At 42.0% G+C, this 16,369-nt stretch overlaps 1 protein-coding gene across 1 annotated transcript in view; it reads right to left on the bottom strand.

The window, feature by feature from the left end:
- The window catches only part of aff2 (AF4/FMR2 family, member 2), a 199,978-nt gene that overhangs the window by 48,767 nt on the left and 134,842 nt on the right, over positions 1-16,369 (bottom strand). The window contains exon 10 of the mRNA XM_085368200.1: positions 15,642-15,679. Coding sequence (XP_085224326.1) covers positions 15,642-15,679 — 38 coding nt within the window. The remainder of the gene's footprint in view (positions 1-15,641; positions 15,680-16,369) is intronic.

The following is a 16,369-nucleotide window of genomic DNA, read 5'->3' as shown; positions in this document are numbered from 1 at the left end:
AATTCATCTTCTGTTAACCCCTGGGAGGCGCCATGATACACTACAAACAAACTGACATGCTGACGCCCTAAAGCTGATATAGTGAATATATGTCATCTGAACACATCGAGCAGAACGAGGGAAACTTCATTCAAGAATTCTGAGTCATAGTTCTGATTATTTAACAGATTTAAGTAAAATATTAATGCAACTTTTATTTTTTTATTTTTACTTGATTCTTGAGGAAGGCAGGACAAAGACGATATCCAGTTCATGACAACAATGAGAAGGGCTACTCAACATGATAACTGAGTCAGCGCTGGCTGATCGGTGTCTCGGCACAGGCGAGTGGACCGGATTGAGTCTGCTAGGCCTTACCCGCTACTTTGATATACAGCGCCCCCTCGTTTATTGCGAGAGTTATGTTCTAAAAATAATCCACGGTAGGTGAAATCAGTAGTCAGCTTTATTTTTTACAATGATTATAATTATATTAATGTTTCCAGACTACAGTTGTAGTGCTTTTCCCCACTAATTTATTTTTCATATTTGCAGTACCTATGAAAAATAACTTCTGTTTCTAGTTTCTTAATACTGCTTTTTACTGTTCACTGTCAATCTGATTAAAACAAACAATGGATTATATCCTCAGACAATGATCTTTTAAACACTTGTTGCTCCTTCAGTTCTCTTTAGTCAGAATCTGAGATGTTATACAGCTTGGCCCAATATCACTGTTTAAAGTCTAGTATGTGTTTATGTTGGAGTGGTGAGTGTTGTGTCCGTCAGATACCTGATAAGGAAATGGGAGGCAATGTGACGAATGTTGTGAACATTAACTGAGAAACTGCATTTCTGGATTGTTTCAGCATGAAACTGAAAACAAGGACTGTCAGGTTTTTTAGTGACGATCCTGCTTATGCTCAGATTAATGAAGAAATGAGTTGAGATGCCAGACAGATGGTAACAGCAGACATAACCTGGACTTCAGTCTAAGCCGACGTTTTTATGTCCCTTACTGCCTTTAAAGATCTTTTGATGTGTAACCAAAGAGAACCAAGTGTGTTTGAGTCAGCAGCAGATCTCTCTTGCAGAGGAGGCTCATTAATATTATTGATTCAAGTCCAAAAGACCCAGACTGTGGCGCGACTACAGTATGCCACTCTTTCTTTTCCATCTAACAAATGAATAACTTTTGGACAAATGAGGCTTAAATCAGTGCTACAAGAGGACGTTACCTGATGCATCTCTTCAAGAGAATTATTAAGTAGTTATCATTTAGTTTACATAAAGGTCCAAAAGCAAACTGATTGTCCACTACTGTGCAAAAAGATCTGGCAAAGTTCAAAGTTCACCCCCAAATATCCCAAAATATGACACTGGACTTGACGTGACCCTGATGGCAGGCAGAAGTCTTTTGGTCAGCAGTTTTTTCTTAAGCCGGATTACAATCTGCTTCTGTTGTTGCTCCAGGAAAAACTGGAGCTTGCTTTCATATAAAGCACCGTCTTATTTAATGAGTGTCTACTTTCTAACTCTCCTCGGTGGGCAGCTAGCCCACAGTGCCGATAAGACATCTGGCAAGAAATCAAGGTGAGAACAAACATCAGCTGAGCATCTGCTGCATCGAAGTAGGCTGCACTTGTTTGTCATTAGTGCTGGAAAGACTTGTACGAGTGCCGGGCTCCCTCTGCAGAACTGTTTAAGTGGACCTGGGTGATGTTAGTTTTTTAAATTATTCATTGTGTTGCTATCAGACGTTTGCAACATAAAATGTCTTTTTTCACACCACAATAGAAACATTATGGGCAAACGGTGCAAAGGGCATTTAATGCATCCGATGGGAGGCTTTTTTGTTTCAGCTCGTCATTCGTCAAAAGACAAAAACTGCCCGACACGAGTTTACGTTTCCCGCTCTGATGTGTTTCGTTTTTGTTTAAAGAGCGCCGAGTGAAGTTAAAGGAGGAGGGTGAGCGTCTTTTACTCTCAATGGGATTTTCAGTTGAGTGCTCTCTAGCCTATTTTATTCTGGCAACATAAACAGTATGTGTTGAAGGAAGGAGATGAAAGGAGATGAGTATGCGTGTGAAAGCATTACATCTGGCTTGCTTTCCTCCTCTTTCCTCAGGAATCAGCCATCAAGCCGTCAGAAATAAATTAATGCCGCCGTTGTTGCCAAATTAAAATGCAGCGCCAGCTGGTGCAGACTGACGGAGCAGCTTTTAAGTGGACGTCTCGTGTACATGCCTCAGATGTTTAGCTCAAGTTAAGACATACAAACTTCATCTAGGAGTGCATTAGTGTGTCTGAGCCGATGACTTGATGGACACTGAGTTACTAGTTTTTCCAAACACATTCCCCTTGTTGTCAGTTAGAAACGGTGAAACATATGTCACTTATCTCTGAGTGAGCTTGAGATATTAGCTCTTATTTCATTATTAAATCCCTATTGTTGATATCCTGTCTCCCATAATATCTTATATTACCTCGTTCATGTATTTATAATCACTCAGCTCAGTCTGTGTTATAAGGCTGTATATAAAGGAAGTGACAGGACATATGTTTCCTGTATACAAACTACCCGAAAGACAATTTCCTCTTCAGTGCTTCCAATTAGTGTTTCTGTCCTTGTTTATGTCGTAAGCATCAAACCTGTTTGCTTATTTAGGACAAAGAGGCTTCGCTCTGGGTTTTTTCCTGTGTATTCCTGTGTCAACGTTGCATAAGTAACACAGATAAGACTTACAAAATAGCCTTTGTCAGATCTTCAGGCTCCAGCAGAAGCTTCGGTGTCTGTTTATTTGTGTGATAAAATCACAGGCACAACAGGGGAAATGAAAGCCTTACAGCCTTGACAAAGTGATCCGTTGGTTTGATATGTCCAGTGGGCCTCACAAGATCCACACGACACCCACATATTTAAAGGCTGCAGCCTTTTAAATAGTGACTCAACAAAGTATTCGTGGTTGGAACTATCAACAGGGTCAAGGGGGAGAGCTCGGTAGAAGTAATTCCTGGTTTTTGGAGGTTTTGTTTTCTTCATCATACCAGTGAGACGTGTGGAAAATGTGTGTGTGGGTCACAGTCCTGTGCTACAGCAAGCTGCAACGCTGCACATAATGCTGGTCCTTCAGCAGAGTCGGGAGGTAACAAAGTAACTGTACTGAAGTAGAGCTTTCAGTTCTGTACTTTACCTGAGTAGTTTTTTTACTTTTACTCCCTGAATGTTCAAACAAATGTCTGTACTTTGTACTCCTTACATTTTCAAAACAGGCTCGTTACTTTTGGTTTAACGCTTTGAGGGGTTTTTATTTCACATCACGGCGGGTTTCAAACATCAAAGTGATTTGAGCCCAAACTGAAACACATGAAATGCATTTATTACCAGGAGATGTGGCACAAAAAGACATGAAAGATGCAAAAAACGAACAAACCCCAAAACCCTGTGTGGCATAGTTGAAGGGGTTAAATTGGGTGTTTTTATTTATTAATTTCTTGGCACAACACCCGAAAAACTGCAGGTGTCTGTAAGTTGCGGTACTTCAGCCTCTATCCATACAGAAGACGAGCGAGCAGAAAGGGAGTTACATTTTTTTAAGTGTCAGGTGATTTCAAATGTAACCTTTCTATCAGTTCAACAAACAACTGAAGGTCCAGCTGCTGTATTTCACAGAAAAGGAAGAGAGCTGACTTCACTCAGAGATGGAGAAAGATAAGAAAGGCAGGAGAGGAAGAACAGAGGGTAGATTTAATAGTAAGGACGCTGTTTGATGAACTGGAAATGTAAAGTACATGTGGCATTATGGGGTTTTTTCATATTGTGAAATGTGCTACAAACCAAACTGAGGTTGTTATTTAAGGTTGCATGAAAATCCTCTGCAGTTCAGTGCAGGACAAACAGGTTAGTTTGCTGCACTGTGATGGATTTAAAGTAAAGAACAGTGTGACTGGTGCACAGCGGCCGTGGTTTCATGGGCAGAGTTTGGTTACATCGAGGGGAGCAGAGATTCATATGATTTTAAGCTGAGGATGCTGAGATCCACTGACCGAATTCTACCTTCATACCAACTTCATACTGTCTAATACAAAGCCAGCATAGACCGTGTAGTGTCAGTGTCGAGGATGAAAATCAGCTCATGAAACTTCTGTTAAAATCAGGTAAATCCACAAAGAGCAGTAAACCTCAGAGCAGCAGCAGGTCAGCTGATCACAGCCTGAGCTATAAAAATCTGCTGGAGCTCTGAACAGAAATGATCATGAGCTGTGATTCTTTCCCACACAATGAGCCACTACTACTGATTTCTAGGATTCCTCCACCTGCTGAATCTACTTGAACCTCTTCCCTACACATGTTTTCTATTTCGAGGCAAAGTCACCCTCAGAAAATAAACATGTTTTTTTCCTTCTTTTTCTCTTTCCTGATTCCAGCTGAGTAACTTTATTATTCCCATCTACTAATTTTATTTTATTGTTAAATGAATGCAGCACAAGGTTCAGCCTGCTTTGCATAAAAATAGGTGATAGAAAATCAGCTACTTTTACTTTTTTACTCTGAGTACATTTCAGAGCCGGTACTTTTTCACTTTTACTGGAGTAAAGAAGTTGAATGAGTACTTCAACTTTTACTGGAGTATTTTTAACACTAGTATCTGTATTTCTACTCAAGTACAGAATATCTGTCTTTTAGTGTCATGATGCCTCATTGTTTGTGGGTCCAGCTTGACCACAAAAACACAGCAGTGGTTACAGAGTGTGTTTACACAGCCACACACATCTGGTAGTCTGAGTGCATGAGGAGGTGTGTACACTGTGAAAGGGCCTTTTTAAAAAACTTAAGTCATTGTCTCCTCCTAAACTTGAACTATACTGTTTTTTAGCTAAATCTGACTAGACATGTATGATTGTTATTATAGTTCAACCTCAGGTTTTGTTTAATTGCTTTATGACTCATCATGATTTGAAGCAGCCCCTTTCAAAAACAAGCTTAAGATTACTTTTGCATTCAGGTTGATTTGTGCTTAAATTAAGAATACTTTAGTTAAAATAGTGACATGTTCTCACTCCCAAAGCGTAACATTTTACACCAGGTGACAAAACGTCAGTATATTACGCTTCCGGGCACCCAGCACGTCCCTATATTACCAGATCAGAAAATGAGGAAACATGAGTTTGGAATAAATCTACACATGTACGTTCGTTTTACTTAATTTGCTTTGGAAAACACTATCTAACGTCATTAGAGTGCTGGTTAAGGTTAGGGATAAGGTTACAGGGTTAGGGATACATGGCTGGAACGTGTATGACCGCAGGAGCATCATTTTTGCTGGATTTCATCCACAACCCAGCACGTAGCATATGAATGCTGAAGGTCACCTTTCGCGTTCCTCAGGAACGCCTCCGGACGTGACAAATCGTCACTATATTGTTGTGAGAACAGGCTGAAAGTCTATATCTATATCAAACTCTGCACGCTGTCTGTAATGCCCCTCCCTGACCCTGGTTCAGCTGAAATTTTCTTCCTGACAAAAAGGGAGTTCTTCCTTCCCACTATCACTAATTCCTGGGGTTTTCTCTATTATTGTATCAATATAAAGCAGCTGGAGGCAACTGTTGTTTGATTCTGTGCTTTAACTGAATAGATGTGCGGTCCTATGGAAAACAAAGTCGACCCTTACAGCTTCCATAGAAGTTAAGACTAGGGATGGGTATCGTGTCATGGTCCGCGGCCCGGCGTCTGAGGTGCTGATGGGATGCCCACTCCCGTGGGCGTGGCCGCTGACTCCACACCTGCATCCCATCCCAGGCGATCACCAGGTGGACCATTTAATCCTGCCCAGCCTGCTGCTCCACGCCAGTCCGTAGTCGTCCTTCAGCGGTAACGTACACCTGCGGGAAAGCCCTTATGTAAACCTATCCGTGTGAACTAACACTAACTCTGCCTTGTATACTCAGATCGCAGCTCGGCGTGTTTGAGCCACCAGCCTGTCCACCTGCCTGTCCGGAATTTGGATCACAATCAGCCCCAGCCGCCTCGCCCTTTCTGGAGCTTCTCCCCACGGACCCTCACCCCTCCCTCCGGTTCCCTTGGCCCCGCTATCATCGTAAGACGCGTACACTACCTCCCCTCGTATGCTGCCGGTTTACCCGCACCCCAATAATCCTGTTTTCTTTTTCTGTTTCAGCCTCCCACGGTCCCGCTCTCGGCGTTTCCTGCGCGATTCTTCTCCCGGTCCCTCGGTTTCTCTGGTTCCGTGCGTTTTCTCCCTTCTACTCTCCCGGGACACTCTCAGTTATAATAAAGTTTATTTTTTCTCTTGTACCGCTGTGTGTGTGTTCTGCTCCTGGGTCCAGCTTGTGTGTTGAACTTCGGTTCTTGACATATCGTTTAGGTTTTATCCGATACCGGTGCCAAACCGGTACTTTTGAAACGGTGCCGGTGCTTAAACGGTGCTCGAACCGGTGCTTAAAGAATGGAGAACACAAAATTGGTCCAAAAACCTCTCATGTTCAGCTGTTTTTTTGTAAAAGGATAACAATGTTAGCCTTTTCTGCAGCTATAGGACATATATGGCATCACTCTTGGCTGGAAGCAGTGCTTAAACAATGGAAAAAACACAAACTTTGTCCAAAAACCTCTCATGTTTAACTGTTTTCCACTTTTTCTTTGGTCATTTTAGCCTTTTTGGCCAGGGTGAAGGGAGTATCTGCCATCAAACAAGAAGACAGCCGCATGTAGCTATGATGATGTTTGCTAGTTCACCTTACATGCATTAATGTAATAACGTGGTTAGCCTACTCAACGTAAATTACACACGAACAACATTAAGCTACTCACGCAGAGAAGAACGGCTGCTGCTGCCATCATCATCCGTCATCATTTCTGCTACACTGGCAGGGCTAGGGGCCAGGACTCTCCTCTTCGTGTTTTTGGGGGATGTTGCATAACAGGCAACCCACCCGCAGTAGATGTGCTCGGTGTGAGGTCTCGCAGCAAGCTATCAAATACGGCGCATTTCTCGGCTTTTAAAAAAAACGCTATGCGTCGCCAGGTGTTTCATTGGATTTGAGGTGTTACCTCCTTTGCACAGTATCACAGGATCAGCTTAAAGCACTTGTTGCTGCTGAGTTTGCATCTTTTGCTGTGAAGTACAGCCAGACTTTTGACCGCTTTGCCTTGGGCATTTTTAATCTGTAGCTCTGCTCTAAAAGAACGTACGTACCTGGACCCGCCTACTATCCTCGGAAACATAAAATGATTGGCTAGAATCTAAAGTGTATCACAGCTCAGGAAAAAAAAAGCAACAAAATAAAGCACCGAAATGTGCGCTGTTTTTCGGTCTGGTTACTACCGTTTATGTCGGAACCGGTGCCATCATGGCACCAGATACCGGTACCCATCCCTAGTTAAGACGGTAACAAGGTAATACCTTTGGAAACGGTAAAGGTGCACTTAGTTTTTCACATGACTGCACAAAGCCCTGTAAAAACTATAGTTAATCCTGTATATGGTTAAGTTATACTTTCATCGTATATAGTGATATTTACATCAGATTTTCAGAAAGGTTTTGTTTTCTGGTCTTTCTCCAGGGTCCATCAGCTTTACACTGTACTGTTCACTCTGGACTTGGTCACCATTAATTAACCAGCAGGTATTAAACGCAAGGAGGACAATCAAGAGACAATAGACAGCTGCTGATATTGTTTTTTCATGTTCCATTTGCCTTTGCTGTTAAACTGAATTGATCAGGCTCTTTAGACAAGAGAGCGCATGGCTTTGAGCCAGACAGGCCACCGCTCAGATAAACTGCTGCCAGCGGAGACACGACGCAACAGAGGCTGCAGGAAAAGTGATCATGCTGAACAGGTAACTACAGGTTCTTCAAATAACCGGAGAAGGGAGTGAAAATATGCACAATTACAACAGCATTATGGGACTGTGAAGTGAAGATGTGGAGGCCATCTGGGCTCAGTTCATCTGTCATCTTATCATCTGCCTTCAGCTCGCTGGTTCTGCCCTTCACTTGGCAGAGCTTCCTGCCGCACAGCTGGCTTTATAATCTCTCTCCATCTCCCTCTCAATCACGCGTGTGTGCACGCTCCAGCATGTGTGCTTGTTTACCTAACGCATGTCTTTGTAGGATAGAAAGTGAAAATTTGACATGATTTATGAAATTGTTGCTGTTACTTTGTTGTGGGACACCAGTGTACACATCTATCAATAATTACTGGAAATACAAATTCCTTGTTGGTAAGAAGATTATTAGTCGGGTGAGTAAATCAATAAATTCTAACAATATAACTCAACCAAAGAAAATCAGATACAGCATTTATTAAGCATTTACTAAGCACGGCTGCATGAAAACTAAAATCTGCAGAAGAAAACCTTTTGTTTTCACCTTCACGTTGCTTCTCTCGGCCTCCAGGATTCAGCGATACGTGCATGTGCATCTGTGTATTTGTGGCTTGTGTGAGAGTGTGTTTGCCCCGGGCGCTACTGTGGGGAAGGCTATAATAGGTTTCCATTTCTACATATGTAGCATAATGTTCCCTGGCAGCAGCAGGGGTGACACTGTTTGAAAAGGTGTTTTTACATTTGAACTTGCGCCAAGCTGCATGATACTGCTTAACCTGTCTGTTTAACTTGCCAACATGATTGCATTATTTATCACCAACGTCAGTGCGTTCACGTCTGGTTACATTACAACAGAAATGAAACACGACTACTTAAAGTACAGTTAAGGTAATCACGTAGATATCTTAGTTCAACAGGTGTGTCTAACAAAGTGGCTGGTGAGTGTATAACCTGTCACATCAGTCGAGGTATTTCTTTACTCCCACCAACTTCAGTCACTAGTCTTAACTTTGAGATGATCTATTTCAGCACACAAATTAATATATGAGCATGTGACTGTGCAAGTGGTTTTACAGCCTTTTTAATAACCTCTTCTGTGTGTTTCATTTGATATATCACAATAAGCACTAAGTCTTTCTTTTAAACTCAGCTAATGCTGCTTTATGTAAAATTTTTAAAGTAATGTTTCACTGAAAGTGCCACGGTTAATTGGCCCTGTAGCTGAACGTCTTATTATGTTAAATACTCCTAAATTATCTGGGTGCTGGATTCTCTTTTACTACAATTAACTGAAACATATACTTGAGTTGTAGCTACATAAGCATCCACATATGTATTATACATATAGTTGTAGGCTTTGTAACAAATCAAACTTGATTATAATGATATTATGAGTTATGATAGTGTATAGACCTCTGCCTCCCTAGAGGCCGGCCTGCTGGTGAGCAACATGGTGGCTGTGTTCAAGCATCGCCACGATGACAAACAGCGAGCGATGCAGCGTCTGTGTTAATATATCTGCAGGACACCCTTAATGAGCTCGTTCGACTGACGAGCTCTACAATGTTTTCAGGGGACTTATTAACAGCTCGGCGACCGGCTAGAGTGTAACAACTCTCGCCCTACGTGTCACAAGTTCCTACATCTTCGTCACGGTCTCAGTGTTGTACTTCCTGTTTTATTTTGACAGCGTCTCGTCCTGTGTTCAGTGTGTTCAGTTTTCCTATCCCTGTCTCGACACGTCTAATTCATTCCTGCTGCGTTCCCCATGTGTTACCATGTCTGTCCTCATGTGTATATATTGTGTCAGTTTCCCGTTGTCCCATGTTGATGTTGTTAACCTTCCCATGTGTCTGCATGTCTCAAGTGTTCAGGTGTTTCGTTTGGATTCTTCTCTCATTTGGTTAATATTTCCCATAATTATTTCTTGCTCACATCATTAGTTTTTAAGCGGTCCTACATTTACATAAATATACCGCCCGTGGTTAACGTCTGTCCCCATCCTGACTTTCTATATAATCTGAACACCTTTAGGATACAACAAGTGAAAGAAAAGCTGCTATTCGAGAAATAAGGTCTCATTAAATAATAATAACTTTCCCATGAACTAAAAGTAGGTTCTTCTTCTGTGTCAAAGCATTCTGCTAAACTTCCTGACCCGACAGCCTGAACGAGCAGCCTGTTTTCATTACTGCTCATGCAAGCACATCCATCATTGTTGAGCTTTACTATATCAGCATATTGATTTGCCCGTGTCTGAATGGTTTCGAGTTATTGCTGTCCCCAGTTATGAATACAGAGGACCTGTACATCAAAGAGCTCTCAGTAAAACCCATTCAACACCATTCACACCGCTAACTAAAATAACACTAGGACTACCCACCCAGAACTACTCGAACGCTATTACTATTAAAATAATCACAAAAAAAAAGACCAGTTCATATCACTGGAGGCGATTTTCCTCACCAGTGTGATGAAAGATGTGAGCGGGATATAACGCACAAAACAGAAGCAGCTAGCAGAGATTGTGAAGATTACAGAGAAGTAATAAAAGAATGATACAGTCTAATATACACTGTGGTGGGATGTTTAAGGTGGGTGGTTGTGTGTGTGGCACAATAACGATTGGTATGTGGGTAACGCTGTTAGAGCAAGGACTAAAAAAATATGCGTGTCTGTATGGATGGTGTGAGGAGTGTGGGTGAGACAGCGAGTGTTGCTTTCCACGGGGGGATATAGCCAGTGGATCGCTCACAGCATCTCTAGTCCCAGCATCCCCACAGATATCTGTGTGTGTGTGTGTGTGTGTGTGTGTGTGTGTGTGTGTGTGTGTGTGTGTGTGTGTGTGTGTGTGTGTGAGAGAGAGACAGACAGCAAAGCAAAAGAGAAAGAGAGTGTGTGTCTGTGTGTGCCCCAGGCCATGTGTTACTCTGCTACCGCTAATGAGCCCATTCACTCTGCAGCCCAATCTACTGAACACCACACACACACACACACACACACACACACACACACACACACACACACACACACACACACACAGTCACACTCCAGACTTGAATACTAATGCCCTCAGATTGTGAACACAACGAGCCTCATTTATAAAAGATTCTTATATCCTAATGCACCAGTCTGGGCTTCACAACACATTGCAAGTAAAAGATGAACTTATGAAAAATTGATCCCGGTGCCAAAATCAGCTGTTTACATGGATTCTTTCCAATGTTCTGTGATGTTAAAAATGCATCTAACATTGTTTTTTATTCTAATGATTAAGTAGGTGATATGTTCCCCAAAGATGTTAACACTTAGCAAGAAGACAAACCGGGGAACCCACACAGCCCTGGAAGATAAATGGAAACATGTCTTAAAATAATGAAAATGGGCTTTAACACCTTCAGAAAACTTATCACTGATGACAATGTTACATCCGCAGTGTCTCTGCCAATTAGATATACAGGGAGTGCAGAATTATTAGGCAAATGAGTATTTTGTCCACATCATCCTCTTCATGCATGTTGTCTTACTCCAAGCTGTATAGGCTCGAAAGCCTACTACCAATTAAGCATATTAGGTGATGTGCATCTCTGTAATGAGAAGGGGTGTGGTCTAATGACATCAACACCCTATATCAGGTGTGCATAATTATTAGGCAACTTCCTTTCCTTTGGCAAAATGGGTCAAAAGAAGGACTTGACAGGCTCAGAAAAGTCAAAAATAGTGAGATATCTTGCAGAGGGATGCAGCAGTCTCAACATTGCAAAGCTTCTGAAGCGTGATCATCGAAAAATCAAGCGTTTCATTCAAAATAGTCAACAGGGTCGCAAGAAGCGTGTGGAAAAACCAAGGCACCAAATAACTGCCCATGAACTGAGAAAAGTCAAGCGTGCAGCTGCCAAGATGCCACTTGCCACCAGTTTGGCCATATTTCAGAGCTGCAACATCACTGGAGTGCCCAAGAGCACAAGGTGTGCAATACTCAGAGACATGGCCAAGGTAAGAAAGGCTGAAAGACGACCACCACTGAACAAGACACACAAGCTGAAACGTCAAGACTGGGCCAAGAAATATCTCAAGACTGGTTTTTCTAAGGTTTTATGGACCGATGAAATGAGAGTGAGTCTTGATGGGCCAGATGGATGGGCCCGTGGCTGGATTGGTAAAGGGCAGAGAGCTCCAGTCCGACTCAGACGCCAGCAAGGTGGAGGTGGAGTACTGGTTTGGGCTGGTATCATCAAAGATGAGCTTGTGGGGCCTTTTCGAGTTGAGGATGGAGTCAAGCTCAACTCCCAGTCCTACTGCCAGTTTCTGGAAGACACCTTCTTCAAGCAGTGGTACAGGAAGAAGTCTGCATCCTTCAAGAAAAACATGATTTTCATGCAGGACAATGCTCCATCACACGCGTCCAAGTACTCCACAGCGTGGCTGGCAAGAAAGGGTATAAAAGAAGAAAAACGAATGACATGGCCTCCTTGTTCACCTGATCTGAACCCCATTGAGAACCTGTGGTCCATCATCAAATGTGAGATTTACAAGGAGGGAAAACAGTACACCTCTCTGAACAGTGTCTGGGAGGCTGTGGTTGCTGCTGCACGCAATGTTGATGGTGAACAGATCAAAACACTGACAGAATCCATGGATGGCAGGCTTTTGAGTGTCCTTGCAAAGAAAGGTGGCTATATTGGTCGCTGATTTGTTTTTGTTTTGTTTTTGAATGTCAGAAATGTATATTTGTGAATGTGGAGATGTTATATTGGTGTCACTGGTAAAAATAAATAATTGAAATGGGTATATATTTGTTTTTTGTTAAGTTGCCTAATAATTATGCACAGTAATAGTCACCTGCACACACAGATATCCCCCTAAAATAGCTAAAACTAAAAACAAACTAAAAACTACTTCCAAAAACATTCAGCTTTGATATTAATGAGTTTTTTGGGTTCATTGAGAACATGGTTGTTGTTCAATAATAAAATTATTCCTCAAAAATACAACTTGCCAAATAATTCTGCACTCCCTGTATGCTTAGTGAAGAATGCAATTAGTGGCAACAAGAGAAGCACAATTAAATACATTAAAAAAGATGAACCAGGTGATCTTACCGAGCTTGTCTTGGAAAAGCAAATATGTTTGGCACAACAGTGGAGATCATAATTCTGATTGCAAAAGCTGCCAGACATGACAGACTACAAAAAAATAATGAATTCATTAATTATTACAAAAAAAAAACAACACCAACAAATATGCAGTCCTCTGGAGAAAGCTAGACTCATCATCGGCGACTAAAACATTTGTTTAATCAGCCCTAAACCTGTACTTCTGATATCACAATGCTCTTTATGACTGCTGGCCAATAAACGGCTTCAACTATGAAAACGGAAATGGAAACTGAAAACACTGACAGTCTTCAAGAGATTGTTTTTGGACCCATCCATCCACCCCAACATCCTGCCATGGTGGAGCATCGCTCGGCAGCATCATCTCTCACCTTCTCCTTTGCTCCCGTTATTATACAAGCCATAGATGGTTGCAGCTGTTATAATAAAACTATGTTTTATAATCAACTGCTTCCATAATTGCTCAGTCACACTGGGGTAAAAACAGTACAGGAACATCGGTGCATCTTGGAAAAATTCATGGCTGCCCTGAACATGCAACACCCCTAGCCTCAGTCTGTGGGTGAGAACTTTAGACGGTTAGTCCAGTACACAGGTGGCGAGAGGCGACCTGTTTCGACTGCAATGGACTCATCATTCTCAGACAGACTGGCAAAGATTTGCTAATCATTTCTGTCTAATTTATAAATGCTATCCCAGTTTGTTGCACTATGAATGCAATAAATGCAACTTGTCTACGGTGTCTTTTCGCAGTAAGCGATACAACTCAGCTGGTTGCCGACTCGTAGTACTTTGGTTATATTCGTATATGAAGCAGCCGTGTCACTCTGCAGTTAAACTGCCATCCTGCAGCAACTATGTCACTATTTATGGAGGAGTTTCTGTTTCAAATCTACGAGGCTGGTTGGAAACTGAATGTAACCAGCTGAGTTTCTCTTTAATGTGAATTTATGCATACAGATTTGACATTTTTACCAATTTCTTACAGCTAATCACCAAATTAACAGACACAGGTCGCATGTAATTGTTAATTTAACCCCATCCAGTGTCAATCTGATAACAGTGGACTAGTGCAGACCTGGTCTTCAAAGCCACCATTACAAGATGCAAGTGGATCACGAGTACATTGCATATGGCCACAATAATTTGATCATACAACCACAGTTTTCCATGGTGTGACTGTGACACTAACAACCTATTATATGGGAGGAAAGTATCCAAACTCTGATACACTCAGAGGTAACGGAGCCACAGCGGTGCAGTGGTTAGCTCTTTCACCTCACAACAGAAGAATCTTTTCCTCCCACAGTCCAAAGACATCCATGTTCGGTTAACTAGCTATTCTAAATTGGCCGTGATTGTGAATGTTTGCCTGTTTGACTAGAAAACCTGTCCAGAGTGACCCCAGCTTCTCACCCTAAGACTGCTGGGATATGCTCCAGACCCCGACCCCCAGTGGATGACAACCTTAGGACAAGAGCTGCTGAGGCTGGGAGGTCCCTCGCTGCAGAGTAATGATTAACAATGTGGTGGGAAAAAATAATGAACTGAAAAGAAAACAAATCAGGAACAACGTGTTCATTAATTATGCAGGTCTTAAATCATTTGTACATGTGCCACTTAACCAGCTGAATCAAGAATAAGCTGTTCATTTACTACAACATACCGCAGGACGATTATTACTGATGCTTGATCTACAGTAACAACTGGCAGAAATAAGATTACGCTAATGCACAATGCATTACATCCCATAACCCAGGATAATAAACAAAAAAGGAAACGCTGGAAACTCAAAAAGCATCGATAACAAGGTGCCCTACACTCGAACGAACAACAGAAGCATCTAAATGTTAAATGTGTGTTAAGCTGTAACGAGACCACATTTATTAAAAAAGAGCCTGAGGAAATGTTACTCGCTGACCTTCAAACATAACGCATGCATGCATGTACGCAGGGTTTTATGTTTCCTCCTCAGAGCCACAGTCTACACGCAGAGCCCCTGCAAAGTCTCCCTGCGATACAAATAGCGAGTCTGCTGCCTAAATCTGAATGTTAGAGCTGAAGCGTGCAGGCCGCTGACTCTCCTTATCAAACGGACACCTGTCGCCGCAGATGTTTCGGTGAATTAGAGGCGCAACACCTGCAGAAGACTTAATAGCGGCTGCATTTGCGATTAACTTCATATAGCAAAAAACCCCTAAAAATCAAACAACGTCCCGCTAAAACGTTGGATATTTACTGAAGCGAGACGTGTTAGACGCTGAGGGTTGTGTGAGCCGGCTCTGCACTCCTAAACCGTGCTTTCAAAAACAAGTACAGAAAGAGAAACACTGACCACAGCTACCTCAATTGCCTGTTTCAGGGCAAGAACAGTTATTTATAGCTTGTTGTTTGGCTGATATTGAAAGTCACACACTCCATTAACCTCACACCCTCTGCCAAAGACTCGCTGGCTGCCACACCATATAGAAGCATGATGCCCCGGCTACTTGACTTAATGCAGGCCATATGTGGATCTGCCTTATTTCTCTCTGCCAAAACAACAAGTAATACACGACATCTGACTGCGGTCTTACTTAGCCCAGGTTGCTCTCGGTGGAAGAGCAGCTTGCACGCCAGCTCTATTGTGAGTGCTATTTTCTGTGAGGATAAAAACGAGGCTGCAGAGTGCAGCGTTTGGTTATTTGTCTTACCTCAGGGCTGCGGCTCTGGCTTTAGGCTTGTCGGACACCTGTCGCAAAAAGAAACAACAAAAAGAAAAAATCAGAAGTCATGTTCATAGATTATGTTTAACTATCGAGACAGTGATGATGGTGAGAACACAATACGACGTGTGATAAACGTCACTGACTTTACTCGCCATCTGATTAATGTTCTTATTAAGAAACAAATGAAAGCTTGTTCATTTTTTAAAACTCCCGAGTGTGACGGATGCAGTTATTCCACAAGGACGAGCGAGGAGCGACGTGCCTCTATCGATCACCTAATGGTTCGATTCAAATCAATTCCAGACAGCGCTGATAAATTGATCAATGCGCTCATTTGGTTGGATTAAATGATACTAGACACTGTGTCAAAAAAGAGAAATAAAATCAACCCAAATCGTCACAGTCTGTGTAACTATGTATCTCTAAAACATCTTTTAACAAACATCAGGAACAGTGTGGTAATATTCGTTACATTTATTGAGCACAAAAAACCCACAAAAAAATACGACACAGCCCAGCTCGCTCTCAGGGCAGCATTTACTTTTAAGGCAATGGTATCTTATTTTGTTTCGCTTTCTTTGTTCTTTTTAAATACTTTAAATGCACGTGTTATACTGCACTACAGATGTCTTACCATTCCCTTAAAAGTAAATGCTGCTCAGAGAGCGTGCTGGCTTGGCACAGGATTATTTTTGTAGATATAAAACATATGT

The sequence above is a fragment of the Diplotaxodon limnothrissa genome, linkage group LG2 (assembly GCF_057381915.1).
Source record: "Diplotaxodon limnothrissa isolate DT_005_m linkage group LG2, D_limnothrissa_male_GT1.1, whole genome shotgun sequence".
NCBI lineage: Eukaryota > Metazoa > Chordata > Actinopteri > Cichliformes > Cichlidae > Diplotaxodon > Diplotaxodon limnothrissa.
The sequence above is the reverse complement of the archived record's forward strand: the minus strand, read 5'-3'. Positions and strand labels throughout refer to the sequence as shown.